The 20,099-nt window shown below is 55.3% G+C and overlaps 1 protein-coding gene across 1 annotated transcript; it reads left to right on the top strand.

The window, feature by feature from the left end:
* The first annotated feature begins 10,704 nt into the window (after positions 1-10,704).
* Positions 10,705-16,237, top strand: EN1 (engrailed homeobox 1). Its single transcript, XM_021667929.2, has 2 exons — positions 10,705-12,083; positions 15,137-16,237. The coding sequence occupies exons 1-2, from the start codon at positions 11,210-11,212 to the stop codon at positions 15,451-15,453; spliced, it is 1,191 nt and encodes a 396-aa protein (XP_021523604.2). The 5' UTR covers positions 10,705-11,209; the 3' UTR covers positions 15,454-16,237.
* The last annotated feature ends 3,862 nt before the right edge of the window (positions 16,238-20,099 follow it).

Below are 20,099 nucleotides of genomic sequence, written 5' to 3'. Positions count from 1 at the left end.
ACTTCCAGTGTCCCCTGAGGGAACTGCCCCCCCATCTGGCTTCCTGCGAGCAGGGGAAAAATTCGGTGTTTCGTTTCCTTCTAGCTATGGGCATGCGCTTTGGGCGGGTTAAGCCTCTCTGACCTCGGTTTCCTCCTTTGTAAAAGGGAGAGGATGCTGGTTCATACCTCAGTGGGCTCCCGGCTTGCCCATTAGGAGTACCTAAGCCATCCCACCAGGTGAAGCCTCAGGAGCAGAGCCGGGCAGCCCAGAGCTGGCAGGTGATAGATCCTGAGCTGGGTACCATCCTTCCATCGTCTTTTGAAGGAGGAGACCGCTCAACAGAACCGCTTTCACTCTCCCTCCCTCCCCCGACCCTGCACTCTCTATCTCTTCACTCTTTCTGTATCTCTCTCGTCTCTGTCTCTTGCTATCCCCCTCTGTAGACCGGAAACATCTGAGTGAAAGGTGGAAACAAAGTTTAACATAAATCCGCCTTCTGTCCAGTTGAGTCCCACCACGGAAGCTGGTCTGCGCCGCGCGAGTCGGAGCTTGCGTTCTGGGCCTCAGAAGGTTCCCGTGTCGCGGCCAGTTCTCCGCAGCGCACTTGCCTCTGGCGTCTTTATCTTGCTTGCTCAAATCTGAGTTCTGTGGACCGCCTGGGAGAGCCGAGCGCGGCGGCGGGACGGACGGAGAGTCTCGGCTGCAGCTCAGCCCGGCCGGGCATCAGTGTCCGCTCGGCCACAAGGTCCAGCCCACAGCTCCGGTCCCGGACTCTCCGCAGGCTCCGACGCACCTGCAGCGATAGGCCAGGGCCTGGAGCTCCGGGTTTCCAGGGCCGGCCTGGCTTAGTCAGACGGCGGCTGACCCCAGGGCCAGGACGCCAGCAGTCCGCACAAAGTCCGGAATTCCACAGGGTGGGTCTGAGGAGTTGTTAAGCGTCGGTGTCACAATGGAGCGTAGAGAACCGGGACTGCTAAACCCCGGCCGGCCGCAAGTGGGACCTGGCTGGCCTAGGGGGAGCGGGCTCAAACTCCCGACCGCACAGAGGGCGCAGGCGTCAGGGCGAGGCCCCCACAGGCCCCGCAGGTCTCACTTGGCGTTCAGGGGACTGCTCTCGCCGCGGGACCTCCAGTCCCTCGATTTTCCTGTCTCTTACTAGGAATAACATTCCCGCCCAGAATCCCGTGTGTGCGCGGGTTCTCAAGACACTGAAATTCACCGCCTCCAGGCAGCACGCGGCCCCAGAACGATTCCGGGACTCGAAGAAGGAAAGACCAGAAACGTCCCATCTATCCCGAAAGCAGAGGGTCTCCGGTTCGACGTGGCAGGCCCGCTGAAGGCCCCAAGGGCGGTCTTGCTTCTCAGGGGATGATAAGTGAGACCTGAACCCAGGTGCCTAAGAGGCAACCGCTCTGGCCTTGCGCTGCCAGCCGGAAGCTGAGGACCAGGACAGCCTGCTCTGTCTGGCGCGGACGGTTCCGGGGCTCCCCGAGGGGCGCGCCCCGCTTGGGCCCTGACGCCAAACGCTTGGGACCCAGACTTTGCTGGACTGGAGCCCCCCCTGAACCTCGCAAACTCGGAACTTCAAGCAGAGGTTATAAACGATCTCCGGATCAAAATACTGCCCCTTTCCCCGGCTTACGAGTTTTATTCATTTCATAGGAAAGTCAGGGGTGGCTTGAGGTCTGAGCTGCCCTGCACCGATCTCGATGCCTGCCGTCGGTGCTCGTCGGACACTGCCTGGCAGAAAGATTTGGGTCAGGAGGGTCCTTGGCTCATTCTTCCCTCTCCCTCTAGCCTCGGCCCCTCTTAGGGGTCCTCTCTTTGACACTGACCGCTGCCCGGGTCCTGTCTTCTCGCCTAAGCCTCCCACAAGCACATCCATTGTGTCCTCACTGGTACCACGACATGGGTGCTCTCCAGCAGTGTCCACACTGCAAAGTGAATGAAGTTTTACTGTTTTGTTTTTTTTTAAGATTTAAGTTAATGGGCCTTATCAGGATAATTCGGACCATCCTAACCACATCGGAAGGAAATTCTAGACAATTGAGAAAACAATAATTGCTGCAGATATAAATTAAATATACATAAGAGATTAGGATATAAATGACATGTCCAGGATTTATTCAGGGCTAGACATAGAAGACAAGGCACAGGCGCCTACAGACACTGCTCAGATTCAATGTCAGTTTCAAGGTCAGAGTTGGGAGAGGTCTAATCTAATCCAACGCCCTCAGTTTACGAATAAGAACACTGAGGCCCAGAGAGCAGCGAAGTCACACAGCGCGGGGCAGGTAGAGGGGCAAGAACGCAGCCCTGACTCCCAACCCGGCACCGGTCCATTTGTGGCTCTGGGATTTTCTGCTTTCTGAATCGCAGGGCAACACCCCCTACCCCCATCCCAGGGGGTTTTCCTCCAGCTTTGACTCTCTTGAGTTGAGGGGATCCCTAGAAGGATCTGTTTGTGGGAATTCCGTTCTCTCTCCCGACTCAGGCGTCACTTCCCAGGAAAGAGGCCCGAAGTCCCCACCACAAGCCCGGGGCTTCAGACACAAATCTCCCCACAGCCTGGCGTACCCCGAGGGCGCCACACAGGCGCGGTTCTCACGGGCGCCGACAGGTGGCGCTTTCCCCACAGGGAAGCCTGCAGTCAGCCGCCAGCGAGCTCAGACCCGGCTGGCCGCCCCACCGCCGGCCTAGGGTGGCTCTATGGAAAGAAAGGGGACTGGAAGGGGTGAGGCGGGGGAGCTCGGGCTTGGGGCCGAGTGGTTTGAAATAAAACCCAAGAGACCCGGATTCCAGCCCTTCGGCTCAGAGCGGCCTCACCGCTCCACTGTTTAGGGGCCGCTGCGCACCGGGTGCGGAGGACCCGGCTCCGCGGAGAGCACACCGGACCCTCTGGGGTCACCCCTAGGGGGCGCGATGTCCCCTCCGCAAACGCTCCCACGAACTGGCTCTTCCACGCGCGTCCCTGCAGCCTCCTCTGCTGCCGGCCCCAGCCCCCATCCTTTCGCCTACTTTTTTTTTTTCTTTTATAAATGGGGGTGGGGTGGAGAATAAGGGAAAAAGTGCGTTTTTTCAATTGCGGCGATAATTGTCCGCGAGATGGGTTTCTTAATCTGCTCATCCATTATTGACTGCTCCTCTAATATTTGGCTCTGCCGCTTTGATCGCCAGAAGATCACATACTTGACTCCTTTGCATAACAATTTTGGGGCGGACGTCTTTGGCGCGGGAGGGGAGGGACGTGCCTGGAATGGCTCTGGGGCCCGTTTTCCACCCCTACGCCATCCCTACCCCCAGTCACCCCGCAGGAAGTGAGCCCAGCCTTCCCTTTACCAAGACCCCCACCCCTAAATGCACCATGCAGGCTTGAAAAGTTCTAGCGGGGGCGAAGAGGATGCTGCTAAGCCTCTAGGGGGTGGGAGAGAGGCAGAAATCATAGGAACCCTAAGTGGGACCCAACAAGGTGAGGGATTGTGCTTCCCTCTCGCCCCTACCCCCACTACATTCCCAGCCCCAGAGATCACCCCTTCCCCGGCCTCCGACACCCACCAGGAAGAGGGTCAACCCTTCCTGGGGGTGAATGGAGTGGAGTTGGAAGCCTGGGGTCCTCCACGCTCTCATCTGGAACTTAGGCTGCAGAACAAAACTGGGACGCCCGTGGCTTCCGAGCCGGGTTTGGCGATCTCTGAGACCAGTCGCGGCCTCTGTGGGACCCCTACCTAGTCCCTTCCTCTCTCCCGGTCTCAGTTGCTTCTTTTGTGGAGCGGGCTTTGGGTTTCTGCGCTCCCTAAGGCCCCTTTGATCTTGACCTTGGCAAGTGTGGCCCACCCTCCCCTCAGTCAGGGCTCAGGGCTGCTGAGGTGGGTCTTGGTGGGAAACAAAAAACCGGTTGCTGTTTTAATCTGGGTTTAAACTGTCTCCTCTACCCTGGCATAGTTCAAAGGCGGGGGAGGAGGGGGTGGTTTGGAGGGAGGGATAGGGTAAATGGTGAGGTTTGGGGTCAGAGCCTAGGGTCACTGCAACTTCACACACCTCACTTCCAAAACCTCGATCACTCCCAGCTCTCACATAAATCCACTCACGGACACGCATACACGGAGACTATGCACGTGAACACGCACACACACTTTCACACTGACATAGCACAGTGAAACCACAAGAGGATTAGAGAGACAAAACGCACACAATTCTTGCGTGTACACTCGGGCACACCACTTGGACACGTGCCCACTGAGCCTCTCAAGCAGAGTCACGAACAAACACGCACGCGCGGGGCTACACACTTGTCCTCCTCCCAGCTTTCTGCTGGCGCAGGGGGACTGGGAAGACGTCCTGAGAAGGCCTTGACATTGCAGTGACCCCCTCCCGCCCCCCGCATCCGATTCAGTGTGAGGAAGGAGGTGGGGCGGGGTGGGGGAGAGTGGCGAGACCCCCACTCCCAGGCTCGTGAGACTTTCCTTTCCTCGCCCGTCCATCTTCTGTACTAAACTTTTTCCTTCCGCATCTTTCCGCCTGGGTCCTGCAGCGCCGACCTCTGCCAGAACCCGGAGTTTTTCTTGCACCTTCCCGGGAAGAGGGTCCCAAAGATGCATGCTCCATAGGCAAAAGGGAGGCGCGGCCTGGATCGCGCTCCGGGGCCGGCGGGACCGGCAGAAAACCTAGGCGCCGAATGCTGGGTGCGGGAACTTTTGTCTCCTTTTCCCGGGTCGGTGGGAAAAGAGCCCCGGGACAACCACCCCCACCCCTATAGGAGTCAAAGGGAAGAAAAGGAAGACAGTTAATTCTGGGACAAGCAAAAAGAACGGTTTTGGAGTCACGGGAGCGTTCCTGCACAAAAGGCATGGATGTTGTATTTTTTTCTTTCTTTTCTAGCATTTTTCGTTCTTAACTTTGAAGTCGGGTTCAGACCTCCCGGAGACCACGGACTGAGCCGAGGGGTGGGGGCAGCAGAACCCGGAAGCCGCGCTGGCCCCTCCTCAACAGCTCCCACACTCTCACACGCCCCAGGCCAGTCGGTGTGGACCCTGAACCGCGCCAAGCCGGATCCAGGCGGAAGCGGCCACTCGGACAGGTGGGGATCAGGGGTGGGTGTGGGTCCCCCTAGGTCTGGGGACAACTGGCCTCGGGGAATTTTTGGGAGAGTGGGAGGAAGCGATACAGGGAGAAAAGCAAAGATAAAAAATAGAAAATTCAAGCGTAGACAATGAATTAACTCTGGATTTTTTTTTTTTTCCGGGGAAAAAAAGGGGGTTAAACCCAAATTCGGGTCTGGGTTCTGGGGTTTGGGTGGGATTCAGTGTAAGGATAAAAAGCGAGATGTCAGATCAAAGTGAAGAAAAATAAATAAGGAAGTGTGTAGTCCCCTTGCTTCCCGGAGCCGCGAAGTCTAAAATTCTCAGTTCCAGAGGTCTGTCTAGCTGTGTGACACAGTCCCAGCGAGGTTTGAAATTACGGGGGTCTGGCGAAGGCTCCTCTTTCCGTAATCCGAGCCAAGGGGCCCTGCGTCCCGCTCCCGGACATCCCAGGCGCAGCTAGAACAACGCCTACAAACCCGCGAGCAGCGACAGGTCGGGTGTTTGCACCCTGGCGCCCTCTGCGCCCGGCACTGGCCTACGGACCGCCGGCGGGGCTCAGTGAGGAAACTAGGGCCCCAAAAGCGCTTTCTAAATCCTAGCCACCGGGTGCAATTTACGGAAGTCATCAGTATCTTTCTTCCGTTTCTCTGCACGGAGTCAGGAGGAGTAAGGTCTCAGTATGCCTGGACGAGAGACAGGAGAGAGAGAGAGGAGAGAGGAGGGAGAGGAAGGAGAGAGAGAGAGGGAGAGAGGCTGTTTCTAGAACAAAACGGTCCGTGCACTGAACTGCCTCGGATAAAAGAGAGAAAACTCTGGAGGAAGACCGGATGGTGGGGACATAAATCCAAATACTGAAATCCACGAAGGTGACAACCTCCAACAGTGGGCTTTTTCTCAGGCTTTCTAGATACCTAGACATTTTTTAGTCTTATTTCATATATACAGGAAAAAAGAAATCCTCCCTATCCCTCACCCTCTTCAAGGAAATTTCTAGGTCCTCTACAAACAAAGCTGCTGCCCCAATTTCAGGAGTCAACGGAGCATTTTATTTTCCATGATTTGCCTCTCATGCACCCATCCCCCCCCCCCGGCTTTTTTCCTTTGCTGCCTCCCCTAGTCCCACTCCACTTTGGACAGGATTGCTTAGGATCCCTAACCAATACCCAGCGAATCCCAGCACCCACCCACCTCCACATTATTATGGGCTCCAAATGAAGACCAAACGCGAGCGCTAATTGAATTAGTCTATTGAAAAAGACTGTCAGGTACAATGACGTGGCTCGAGGCCCCACATTTCCCAAGGTCTATAGGCTTTGGGGACCTGCGATGTATAGTCTGACCTTCTAGCTCATAATAACGCAGCACTTGTAGCAGAAATCTCCTCGCATTCACTCCCAACAAAACCGCTGGTCATCCAGTCCCCGTAGGAAGGCTGCACGCTATTGTGTTGCGACAACTCATTCATGTCCCGCACCACGAGGCCCCACCGCCATCTGATCTACACTCGAAATGCGATTACCACCCTGTGCATGCAACACGCTCCTACTCCCAGCCCATGGCGCACACCCCTCACTAGGCTGGAAGAATTTCTTTCATACTTTTCCTCCTGGTCCTCATCCTGGAAAGAGAGATGGAAACATGCAAGACCCTGGCATTTGTCTCTGCCTACATAAAATCCAAAATTCTATGGACACAGAGGCTGGTCCTCTTTTCTGAACAGCTTATACGAAAACCTCCAGCAAATACATTTCTCCATGCCCAACTAGTGGGACTGAGTTTGGTGTACACACTAATGTGCACATACAGGGACCTCCTGCCACACACTACACACACACACACACACACTACTTTTATAGACTCATTTTCTCTCTGGGTGGCTCTCATCTACCAAGCAAATAAACACAAATATAAACTCTGGTCCCCACAGCCACGGGCCACTCTTCAAAACCGCTGAGCATTTTCCCCAAAATTAGAAAAGGAGAGAAAGAAGAATAAAATTTCTCAGCCTTCACTCTAATAAACATATGTCAGTCTTCCGAATACATGATCCCCAAACTCCCCTAGTTACCAGCTCCCCAAACATGTATGCATCATTCTCCTCTGTTGGGTCAGGTGCCTTTTGCTCAGTGGAAGCTCCTGATTAGCTTCAGAGAATGCAGGAAGTCTAGGGATGGGAGAAGGGGAGGAGTGCTGGGGTGTCTCTCTGTCCTATTTACCCAACTCCCCCATCACCGAAGGCCTCTTTGGGACCTCCTTCCTTCAGGCGGAAAAAGTAACCCTCCCCCACCAATTTTGGCATTTGAGTTAAAACAAAATCTTTATCTTCCTTGTCATTCTCCACTTTTATCTGGGCTAGCCCCAAATGAAGGGTACTTGGGGACAATCAACTTATTGCAGAGACATAGCCCAGTCTGTGGCCTTCTGTGGGCCGCTAGCCCAGGTGACTGCATAGCTCAGAACTACAAGGCCATAGAAATGCACACTGTGTACCCCCACACTTGCATACCCTTGGCCCAAGAGCAGATGGTATTTGCAGAATGGGGCTCCATTCCATTTGGGTCAGGCTTCCCCACCTACTACCTTCAGGCCCACCTGCCTGCCACCCTGGCCTGAGCATCTATCAAGTTGAAAGTAATTCCTTAACTCCCAAAGGCAGAAGCGAGTACCCCCAAAAGGGCTGCCACACAAATATACCCATTCATGCACATACAACCCTTCACACACACCCTACCCCTTTACCCACATACTTGTACACACGACTCACCCTGCCCGTAGTTCCTCACTCACACGCCCAGCCCTGGGCTCACTGAGAGTCCTCTGAACCCCTCACCCATCCGTCTCCGCCAACATTTGTTCACTCAGCCTCACACACTTCACTCGCAGGCTTGCCAAGACGCCAATGCGCTCACACAGAGTTCCCAATAGCATGTTCATTTGCAGGAGGGAGAGGAGGGCGTAGGGTCTGCGTGGAGGTCATGGAGCGGCAGGGCGGTGCGGGGTACCTAGCGTCCGGGCCAGGCCGGGCCTGGGGGAGGTGGGGGGGACGAGCCAGCGCGCGGAGTGCCGCCTAATCCAGCTCGAGCTCGTGGGCCGCGAGTGCATTTATCATCCCATTACTGTAACAAATCCGGGCTCCACTACATGAAAGGTAAAATGAATTACCGACGTTAAGCCGTCAATAAAGTCATTTCTGTAAATGGTGTCTCCAAAGGGCCGCCGCATTATTCAGCTGGCTTTATCAGCTGGCTGGAAATTACGTGGAGAAGCCGGGCCGCGCGGCGCGCGGGGCCGCTCACTTTGATTAAGCGTCTTGCCAGCGCGATGTGACAGAGCTTTTGACCAGGGTTTTATTCACAGGCCTGTGATGAACGCCAAGCTGATCAGGCGGAATGAAGAGTAATTAAAACCTATAAATTATCTTCCGCAGCCCTTCTCGAGGCGTCTCCTGCAGGCGAGATAAGGCGTCGAGACCCTATTTACGGCGCTGAAAGGGACCGCGGCGCACAAAAGCTACGCGGCTAAATAGGATATTGATAGTGTCCTAATTAGAATTTAATTAAGTACCTACGCTTGCTTGCGGGATAAAGATTTCAATTTTGCGAACTTAAATATAAATACAATTCCACCCCCATTTCGGGGAGAAGGGGTGGGGGAGCCTGGAGATTTCGGGGATCCCTCGGGTGTGCGACGGAAGAGGAATCGGGAGACTCCAAGGTGGGGTTGGAGGCGGCTTGGGAAGGTTGAGAAAACTGCCGCTCAGCGTTAGGGAGAGAGGTTCTCTCCCCTAGGATGCAGCGCAAGTCTAGCCGGGAACTCAGCCCTCAAAATCGGGGGACCCTCGCCTGCTCCCAAGATGCGGCGAGCAATACGAATTCCTGCTCTCTACCAGCCCTTTTGAGAAACTTCAGCTACTGCAGTGGTGGTTCGGCTTGTTGTGGGTTTAGCTGCCTGTTCCTTCTAGCCTAACCCCCTGTGTCTTTTCTGGAAAACTGGAGGTAGGGGGATTATTCCGGATGTCACAAATAGACAATATTTCCGGAGAGATCCTTTCTCCATTGTTCCATTTGGGGAGGGCGTTCAGGGCGGAGGAGGTCCGCTGGAGCTCTAAGATGACACCGGCGAAGGCCTCGTTTGCCAATGCCTTTCTCGGCCACCGCAGGCTTCAGCATAGTCGGATACTGGTCCTCCAGAACGACTCCGGAGACAAGTCCTGCAGACGCCTCAAGCCTCCGTCCACACCCCACCCTGTCCCTCACATTCTCGGTTATGAGAAAAGTTTGGGGGTGTCTCGACCAGGAAATAGCGAAAAAGAGCCCAGAATGGAAGCGGCTGGCGGCGCCGCAGTCCCCCCAAACTAGAGAACGAACAGGGCTGGAGCCGGCGGCACCAGGGGAGTTGGGAGCATTCCCAGGAAATTCAGTTACCCCGCAACTAAGGGGAAACTCCTTGTTCACAAAGTCAGCTTGGCAAACACTAGGGGTGCAGCGCTTTTATTTGTTAGATATTACTTTACAGGAAAATGTAACACAGAGGTTACCCTCAACTCTAAAGCTAGGGCCTAGCGTGCATCCGCGCTCTGACTCGCTGGCCCGGGGCCCTCCTGAGACAACTCTGCGTGGCGGTGACAGCTCGGACTCCCACTGCCAGGGAAGGTCCAGTCGGCTGGCTCTGGAGCTATTCCGAGTCCTCCGGGCTTTGGCTCTATGGCGCCAGGGCAGCTCCAGGGTGTTGTGGAAAGTCCGGACCGGGAAGGACATGGGTGCGGATTCCCCACAATGGGAAAACAGTGAAGCCGGACGGCAGGAGTCCTACAAACTTAAACGTGCGATGCTAGCTAGCCGCAGTGGGCCTTCCAGGTTTGCTATTTGTGAAAAAAAAATTGCGCCTCGGAAAGTAATCAGCTCTAGACCTATTTCACACCCCCGACCTCCTCGTCTCACTCCTCTCCCTCCACTACACACACCCAAACCCACACACACCCACAAACACACAAACCAGCAGTGACAACAACCACACATCCTTCATAATAGCAACCAGAGAGAGGAGAAAATAAAAAGCTGAGTTTCTTAGGCGTGGGGGTGCAAAACAGCCAGGCTCCTGCCTGCTGCCCCTGCTCTCGGAGCGCACAGACCCATAATCCTGCATTTCTCCAACAAGTTGTTTATGGAGTTGCTTCTCCATTTGCCTACATCCCAAATCCACCCCTCCCGGGTTTCTTCTGCCCCCTCCTCGGTCCCGGCCTGAAGGAGGGGGAGGGGCGCGGGCGCGGGTGCGGGAGCGGGTGGGGGAGGGCGGACCGACGCACGGGCCCGGCGCCGCGGCGCCCCCTCTACGCCCGCGGCTGACGCCCCCGGATTATTTATCCGCAAAGTCCCGCGCGCGCCCATTGGGCCGAGGCCGGAGTGTCAGCGCGAGTCCCGGCTCGCCATTGGCCCCGCACACGTGCGGCCCTGACTCACGTGCTTCCGGTCTGAACGCAAAAAGTGTGCCTGGGTGATTTTTTTTTTAAGCGCGAGAGTTTGTGCAAAGATCCGAGCTGTCAGAGATTTGAAAAAAAAAAAAAAAAAAAAAAAAAAACAGCCCAGCGCTGGCGGAGACGCGCTCTCCCTGCAAAAAAAGCAAAGGCGATTAAAGGCGCTGCCAGCCTCACGCTCTGGGCACAGCTGAGCGTGACACTCGGGGAAGTCAAACCCCTCACTACTGCCTAGGAAGATGGCTAGACTTTAAAGACTATTTTTTTCCCCTTTAAGAAAAAAATTCTTGGAGCTGTTTTCTTTTTTCTTGGTTTCTTTTTCCTTTTTTTTTTCTTTTTTTCTTTTTCTTTTTTTCTTTTGGCCGTGGCTTACTCCCCATTTAAATCAAATCATTGAATCTGGTTGCAGAAAGAAAAAAAGAAATAGCCAAGTGTCTCCATATCTGGATGTCTACAAATTAGGGAGAGACAGCGAGATCTATCTGCTAGATAAGAGCAAGCGATCCAGGCCAGACGCCTGAGCTTTTTTCCTGCACCCGCCCCGAGCCTTCGCTAGGGCTTCGCCTGCCTCCTTCCTCCGGGCACCCCCACGGGCCGCTGGCAAAGTGGGGTGGGGAGCGAGGCGGTGGGGGCGGGGGCCGGCGCGGCGGCCGGGGCGGCGGGGCGGCCGAGCATGGAAGAGCAGCAGCCGGAACCTAAAAGTCAGCGGGACTCGGGCCTCGGCGCGGCGGCGGCGGCGGCGACCCAGGGCGGCCTCAGCCTGAGCCTCAGTCCGGGCGCCAGCGGCAGCAGCGGCAGCGATGGAGACAGCGTGCCCGTGTCCCCGCAGCCTGCGCCCCCCTCGCCGCCCGCGGCGCCTTGCCTGCCGCCCCTGGCCCACCACCCGCACCTCCCCCCACATCCCCCGCCCCCGCCGCCGCCGCCTCAGCATCTCGGGGCGCCTGCTCACCAGCCGCAGCCAGCGGCCCAGCTGCACCGCACCACCAACTTTTTCATCGACAACATCCTGAGGCCGGACTTCGGCTGCAAAAAGGAGCAGCCGCCACCGCAGCTTCTGGTGGCTGCGGCGGCCAGAGGAGGCGCAGGAGGAGGAGGCCGGGTCGAGCGTGACAGAGGCCAGACTGGCGCAGGTAGAGACCCTGTCCACCCGTTGGGCACCCGGGCACCGGGCGCTGCCTCGCTCCTGTGCGCCCCGGACGCGAACTGTGGCCCACCCGACGGCTCCCAGCCAGCTGCCGCCGGCGCGGGCGCGTCTAAAGCTGGAAACCCGGCTGCGGCGGCGGCGGCTGCGGCGGCCGCGGCGGCCGTAGCAGCGGCGGCCGCGGCGGCCGCAGCAGCCAAGCCCTCGGACAGCGGTGGCGGCGGCAGTGGAGGCGGCGCGGGGAGCCCCGGCGCACAGGGCACCAAATACCCGGAGCACGGCAACCCCGCCATCCTACTTATGGGCTCAGCCAACGGCGGGCCCGTAGTCAAAACTGACTCGCAGCAGCCTCTCGTATGGCCCGCCTGGGTCTACTGCACGCGTTATTCGGATCGTCCATCCTCCGGTGAGTACCCAACTCCGGGCTGCGCATTGCCTTCTGGCCCCGCGGACCGCCCTAGAACTCCAAGCTGCGGCGCTAGGGAGAGCAAACCCGGCCTCGGGCACTCCTGTCTCTCACGCCTGCTTCCTCACCCAGTTCCAGCCACAACCGAATGTTACTCAGCTCTGCGATCCTGGCCTCTGCGGCCACCACCCGAGAAGCTACAGCTCGTGGCACAGGAGGCTCGAGTCTCGATTCTTTGGTTTTGAACTCTGAACCCCTGGGGCCTTCTTTGTCTTTTATCTTTATTATTCTTAGGAAAGGTACAAAGTCAGTGTTTTTCTTTCCGGGGAAACCGGTGTTTAGATATGGCGGGAAGGTGGGCCTAGAGATGTGTGTCTGAAATCCCACCAGCCTGATCGATCGTCCGGAGGCCAGATTGGACCAGAGAAGGCCTTGTCCAGAAAAATTATCTTCACTGTGTGTCCTTACAAACACAAACATAATCTTGATATTTTCTGCGATTTATCATTTACATTGATAAATATGGGGACACACAGGAAGACAGAGAGGAAAGCGTCTGAACGCCGTCCCTATCCCCGGGCCGGGTAGCGAAGAGTCTAACCCGGGTGGGTAGAATCCAGGGAAAGGCAGTTGCCAAAAAGGTGGGTGCTGGCACCCTCTGGTTTTCTGGAGCTGACAGACAGTGGGAGAGGAGAGAAAACAGGTCAGGCTCAAGCCAGAAAGCGGGACCAAGGGCTTGAGAACCAGCTTCCTCCGTAGCTTCTCCACGGCGCGGCTCCCACATCCTCCTGGCCCGGCGCTTTCCTTTTTTCACTCCTTTCTTCCGCACATCCAACAGTTAGCAGCTTTCTGGCATCCGTAGGCCTGTTTTTCCCGGCTTTCCTTCCACCCCTTTTCCGCGTGCCCCTCGCGCTTGGCGAACCCGAGTCGGAGACCTCCTTTGGGCCCTGGGAGAGAAGGCCGAGGCCTGCCCGACGCCCCAGCCCTGCCTGCAGTGTCTGGGAGAAGCTTTGGCCCAAGATCAGCACTCCAGGCGCCCGGTCCGGCAGGGGGCCGGGAGCAACGTAGCCACGCGCCGCTTTCCTCTCGCTGGTCTCTTGCCGCCCCACCGCTGCCGGCCGGGCGCGGATCGATGCGCACTATCAGCCCCCGCCATCTCGAGCCCCGTTATTGACACGTCGGGCTCCCTGAACCTCCGAAAAGCTGCTTTGATTGACTCGCCTGATGGATAGAGTGATTGAGCTGTCAGGCTGCACGGCTCGGGCTGGCCGGGAGACTACGATTTTATTACAAGAGTCTGTGCCTCTGCACACACATACAACAACACTTCAACATGTCCCGGACGCTCAACGCGCAGCGGGGCCTTTTTGGGGATGTGCGCATTTCCTTGGCTATTTCTGCCTGCTCAGCTAAGTACGAATCTCAACCCCAGTTCTGCTCTGGAGAGGGCCTTGGCTTTGTTCTTGGCCACTTTCCTTCTTATGGGCCTGGGTAGGTAGGGAGGGGACAGGCTCCTTCTCCGGCTTGGGCAGCTGGGGGAGAAGGGGATGAGCCGCGACCCAGATCTGAGTCGTTGCAGTATTCTAGGCCCGGACTCTTTGTCATAGGATAGCTGGTTACCCAGGCTCCTGCCTGCCCCAGGAGCCAGCTGCCCAGATGCCGGAGGTTTCAGCATGTTCGGAGATGCGGGCAAAGATCCTCCTTTTTAGACAGTTTTAGAGATGAACAGGCCTGATAGGGACTTAACTTGGTTCAGTAAGCTACCATAACCAAGGCAGGACCCAGAAAGTAAATGCCAGAAGACTTGGCTATGGAAGCGGATGGGCAGAGGTGCAGGCTTTTGAGGCACACACCAACAGTTCGATCCTCTCCTGGTTTTCTCGCTTTCCCTCCTTCCTTTCTCAGGGGCTGGGCCCTCCTCCCAAACTACTATTTGAGGAGAACTTCACCTTCTTAAGGAGGTTTCCTGTGTCCCCCTTCCCATTCCTATCTTGGGATCAAAGCACGACTTTTTTTTCTAGGTCGTCCCTGTCTCCCTCCCTCTGCTTCTTTTTGCTTGTAGATGGGAGAAGGGGGTGCAGTCTCCTTGCAAATGTCATCAGTGGGCAGAGAAAGCCAATCTGGCTTGTTTTTGTTATTCAGTTTTCAGTCCCGAAATTGCAACAGTTCAAAAGAGAGATGAGGAATGCCCAGATGAGGGAGACCCTGCCCCACTCAGCCTGATGGAGGAATGGGGAAGGCCGTCTCTTATTGGCACCATCCAAGGGGCAAGGCTGAAAACCCAGGGGCCAGGGTCATGGGGGTCGGTGAAGGCCTTTTCTTCTCCTTCAGAGAAGGGGTGGTCTCTGCATCCCTGAAACCCTAGAAAAGGCTTCCTTTAGGCCAAAGAGAAAGAAGCTGTGAAGGTGTGTGTGGGAAGGTGGGGTGGGAGGCAGACACCAAATACTTCTCCTAGCCCCTTCCCTATCCCGTTGTTTTCTGGGGTCAATAGCTACAAGCAGATGGGGTCTTATTGTAGGTGCTCCTGTAGGTACACTTCTTGAGGAGGAGAGGAGGATTAGTTTGAAGGCTGGTGACTCCCCCAGGGCCTGCCCTCACTGTGCCAGTCCTTTCTATTTCAGGGCTGTGAGGACAGCAGGCCCCTGACCCCCAACTCTGGGCTGGGCAAGATGAGCTCCAGATATCTCTCCATCTTGGATTACTGCCTTCTTGGCCTGGGAAATGTTGTGATTTCTGTCTGTCCCTGACTGTCCTGTGAGAACTGGGGAGTGAGATGTACCTACAACCTCAACCAGTTTTCCTCCACTGCTCCTTTGCCCTCCCAAAGGGAACCCGGAGACCCCAGTGGCCTGGCGAGGGGTCCCTCCGTGGAGGGATTAGCCGGCGGGAGGGAGCCAGGGGTTCTGCAGGGGGCTTCAAGATCGCCCTGGAAGCGCGGGGCTGGAGGCCCAGCTCGGCAAGGCAATTCTCAAGGCTTCCTTTGCCCTCTCCCCCCTCCCTTCTGCCCTCCGTCCCCACCCCTACCCCCACCCCGGCCCTCTCCGCCGCTGCAGGTCCGCGCACCAGGAAACTGAAAAAGAAGAAGAACGAGAAGGAGGACAAACGGCCGCGGACGGCGTTCACGGCCGAGCAGCTGCAGAGACTCAAGGCGGAGTTCCAGGCAAACCGCTATATCACTGAGCAGCGGCGGCAGACCCTGGCCCAGGAGCTCAGCCTCAACGAGTCCCAGATCAAGATCTGGTTCCAGAACAAGCGCGCCAAGATCAAGAAAGCCACAGGCATTAAGAACGGCTTGGCGCTTCACCTCATGGCCCAGGGACTGTACAACCACTCCACCACCACGGTCCAGGACAAAGACGAGAGCGAGTAGCCGCCGCCGGCAGGGGCCGCGCGGTCCGGCCGCCGCGCCCGCGCCCCCTCCCGGCACTGCCGCCGTCACCACTCGGCCCCTAGATGGGGGAGAAGGCATCTGCTCAAAGGAGGGAGGGAGCGGAGGGAAAAGAGCGAGAGAGACAGAAAGAGAGCCTCAGAATGGACAGTGAAGTTGAAACGCAGCATTTTTGAAAAGGGAGAAAGACTCGGACAGGTGCTATCGAAAAATAAGATCTATTCTCTATTCACAGTATAAGGGACGAAACTGCGAACTCCTTAAAGCTCTATCTAGCCAAACCGCTTACGACCTTGTATATATTTAATTTCAGGTAAGGAAAACACATACGTGTAGCGATCTCTATTTGCTGGACATTTTTATTAATCTTTATTATTATTGTTATAATTATTATAATTATTATAATTATTTTATCCCCTCCCCCTCCGCCTCGCTGCCCCCGGCCCAGTTTCGTTTTCGTTGCCTTTTTCATTTGAATGTCACTGCTTCTCCGGTGCCTCCTGACCCGCATCGCTGGCCCTGGTTTCTCTGGGACTTTTCTTTGTGTGCGTGAGTGTGTTTCCTCGCGTGTCTGCCCACCGCCTCTCCCCCACCTCCCGGGCCCTTTCTGTCGATCTGTCTGTTCTGCCCTCCCCCTTTCGTTTTCCGGAGACTTGTTGAGAAACACGACCCCACAGACTGCGAGACTGAACCGCCGCTACAAGCCAAAGATTTTATTATGTTCAGAAATCTGTAGTCTGAAATAAAGTGTACACTGTGCTCACGAGCGCTGGCGGCCCTCCTGTTTGCGGGCTCGGGAAGGGCGTGAGTCCGGGCACACAGCGCCCCAGCGCCCCTGCGCATGCCGGGCGGGGAGCCGGCCGGGCCTTGCGATCACCGCACAACGAATGCAGGGGCGAAAGGGAAGTGCAGTGGTGGACGGCCCAGAATCGGGTTTGGCCTGGGTCTGAAGGGTCTGGCGGGACACGCCTGGTCTCCGATTGCGTTCAAGGGAACTCAAAGGCCGGCAACCCCAGTCCTGGCTTCCGAAACACCGCCTGGGCTGCCGGGATGCTCCCAGCCCGGGTCCAGGCCCAGTCTAGCGGCTGCCTCTTCCTGTACAACCTGCTCCTCACTCCAGCCTGCACCTTTCTTTTCGTTTTCTTTCTTTCTTTCAATTTCCGCCGATGCAGGATTTGCTGCAGATTTTTTTTTTTTTTTTCATCCAGAGGTAGAAGGCCTTCTCGGGCGGGAGCAGACCCGGAGGCCTGCCTCCCTCCCTCCCCAACAGCCTGTTTGGGCGAGAGGTGCTTTGACCTGGCCTCTTCAGTCTGGACTCACTGCTTTTCCTTTGGGGGAGCACTTCTGTTGGCGAAGCATAGGTCCGGGGTCGGCACGAGGAAGCTTGCGGGGCTTGGATCTCCTGATCCCGCAACGCTGGAGGAGAGGAGGCCCAAATGCTGGGAAGCTGTGCGGAGTGGCTGCTTGGGCCTTGAACCCGAGATGAGCGCCGGCCTGCCGTGTCTGGACCCTAAACCAAAAGGGTTCCCTTAGGCATCCCCACAAATCCTTAGTTTCTTTTTCACCAAGGGGGGCGCACGCAGAAGCCCCCAGGGCCCTCAGGACACCCTGGGTTCCCAGAAGGAAAAGTCTGGCCTGTCGCTGCTAACACTGGGGCCCATCCTTCCAGGTCAGGAGCTGGTCTCAGAGATTAAAAGGTGAGGAAGGGGAGGTTCCTTCTCAGGAAGTATTCTCTCCCCTTTGTCCAGGATTTTTTTTTAATTGTAAATTCCACTTCCACCTTTTTTTCTCTCTTCTGCAATATGTATGTATATACCTTTACTTGTGTGGCTAGATGGGCACATGCCCACACGTACTTGTATGCATATGTGGTAATGTGCAGATATGTGCAGATATTGATGCACCTAAGTTCCTACCAGTTTTTTGTATATTCCTGTACCTGTGAGTATTGTGCAACTGATTTTCTTCTCTAATTAGATGCACAATTGGACGTTTGTGAGTTCACTGTGTGTACATGTACAAATTTGTGTTTGCACACTGGAATGTCTGCAGGTGTGTTTGCTGGGTTTGCGCATGTGTGAGAACGCTGTCCTCTGTGCTCTTCCCTTGAGTTTCTTCTCAGTTTTTGCAGAATTGATTTTGTGTGAAATGAGAGTGGCTAGCTATTCCATCTTTTTTCTTGAAAGATTTCCCCTGATTTGGCCCAATGTCCTGTTTGCTCCTGGCCGGGGAACTAACGGGGCTAGATCTCAAGTCCAGGAAGACTAGGGCCCCTCAAAATCCCCACTTAAGGGTTTGGGGGCTCAGTGGCCTGGAATGGAATTGGAGGGTGCCTTTGACACTGCCGTAGGTTCCCAACTTGATTGCAATTAAGTTCCTTCCTTCCATCTGCCCATTGTTTTCTGGAGGAGTGTCAAGTAACTCTTGCACATAATAGGTGCTCAACCAATCTTTATGTGCAGAATTAGAAGCAGTGAGATGGGCCATCCCTGGGGTTGGTCCAGGGGGGTTGTTTTCTGGTAGTCAAAGGCATGTGTTTTGCTTTCCTTGGGGAGTGGGCTTGGAATGTTTAAGCCTTCCAGACTTTCCTGTTAAAGAGTCTGAGGCCTGGGTCTTGGGGCACCCCTCCCCTAATACAGACCTCTCAGAACTTCAGGAAGAGTCCCATTCCATCTCACCCTCCCAGCACATCCAGATGTGATGTTAAGGATGCTCAACTCTATATATAGAGAACCTTACTGCTTTGAATGTCTAGGAATTGAGCTACACTCCCTTCTCTCCTCCCTATTGTGGCTCCTTAGGATATGAAGTCCCCAAAGACCACCAGGTTCAGAGGCTGGGACAGAGGCCAGTGAGAGCAGCAACTCCAGGAACCACCTCGTTCCTCATGCTCCCCTTCTTCTTCCAAGAGATCAGAACCAAGAGCTCTTTCCTTTAAACCATCGAGGGAGAGAGAAGGTGGTCACCCATTCCCATGATTGCCTTAGTAAAGTGTAGAGATGTGAGTGTCATTATTATGTAATTTGATTTCTTGCCCATTATCTCCTTTTATCTTCCAACCACTATGGGCAAATAGATTTTTCTTCATTGCACAGTGAAAGAACATGAAGCTCTGAGAACTTAAACATTCTGTTCGTGTCTCCTCCATGACTTTGTGTGTCTAAGTTGCATCTACCTCAAGGGCCTGGCCAAGGCCCTGAAGCCGTTATCCAGGACAACTTTCCCATCTTCTCTCCATCTTTCCTTCTTCCTGATTGGAGTAGAGGAGAGGGGAGGAGGACTATGGTCGGAACTTTTCCTTGCACGCCCTCTAAAAAAAAGAACTAATAATCATCATAAATGGACATTGATTTCCCTGATTTATGGGGCTGGCTTAGTGAGCCGCCTGTGTATTAAAGTCTGGCGCTGCAGCGAAATAAATACTTGAGCACGCCATCCTAACTTCCTCATTTTCTGCTTTTCCTTTTTTTTTTAAAGATTGGATTGAACCATAAACTTAAATCTTTCTCAGCCTAAAAGGAAATACATACTAGCTGAGTCTAAACAGTATTGATCCCTGGCTCTTTCTGAGGGCAAAGGTCTCTGTTTTCTTGCTGGAAACTCCCTTTCCTTCAGTAGGGTAAGCGAGAAGGCCAAGGCCGTGGGTGGATGAGGCTGAGGGAAGGCAGGAGGAAAGTAGAGGGAGAGGGTGTTGTGGTATTTGGGAGTGTGGGGCTGCTTGGTGTGATTGCATGTGCTTATGTGTTCGTGGGTTGGATTATATGTGGGCATTTATATAGGGATAGTACTGAGTATTTAGGCTTAGGAGGTGGAAGTGTGTGCTTTGGGTGTTTGGCCCCACTGGTGATTGTTTGGTGTCTGTGAGTGAGTGTATGTGTACCCAGTTCTTAAGCCCCCTAGATGGGCTGCCCGGGGAACAGAGGAGTGGCCTGCTAGCCTGCAGCCTTCCAGGCCCCCACACCTATCTGTCACCTGTGGCAGGGTTTCCAGAGATAATACCATGGGGGAGGCCGCTGTGCCCCAGGACACTCTCAACCCCAACACACACACTCAGTAAAAAAAAATGCCCCAAAAAGGCCAAGCTGCAAGGGCAGGGGTGAGCTTTGACTGACTCCTAGAGGTCCAGGAGGTCAGGCCAGAGCTAGACTCTGCACCCTGGATGACTTATGCTGCAGCTTCTGTGGGGTGGCCATCAATTCCTTCCATGGTCAGCCTGGTTTTTCCTTTGTGTGAATGAGAGAGGCCATTCTTCTAGCAACCTAGCCAACTCACTATCTTCTGCTTCCACCACACAGGGGAGGGGGGTAGAGAAGGGCAGGGAGGCATCCAAGTGTCCTTCCCAGCTTCACCTCAGAGCCTGGACCCTTTTAGTCTGGATGTCACAGTGGGCTCAAATGGAAGACTGTGCTTGTCCCTGTCTGTGGGAGGTGACGGAGTATCTTCATCCCTCCTCACTCCCACTCCTCACTCCATTACCATCTTTCACTTTGAACTCTGGGGAGAGGGTTACTCTTCTGTGGCAACCTGTGGAAAGGGGAAGGGCTAGGGACTCTGCCAGCCTCCACCCCTCCCCAAATGCTTTAGGTCAGTCTTTTAATGCAGTATCAGTGTTGGAAGGGTTCTCAGGG

This window comes from Aotus nancymaae, unplaced genomic scaffold, assembly GCF_030222135.1.
Source record: "Aotus nancymaae isolate 86718 unplaced genomic scaffold, 86718_ANA_hifiasm-v0.15.2.pri h1tg000029l, whole genome shotgun sequence".
Classification (NCBI taxonomy): domain Eukaryota; kingdom Metazoa; phylum Chordata; class Mammalia; order Primates; family Aotidae; genus Aotus; species Aotus nancymaae.
The sequence above is the reverse complement of the archived record's forward strand: the minus strand, read 5'-3'. Positions and strand labels throughout refer to the sequence as shown.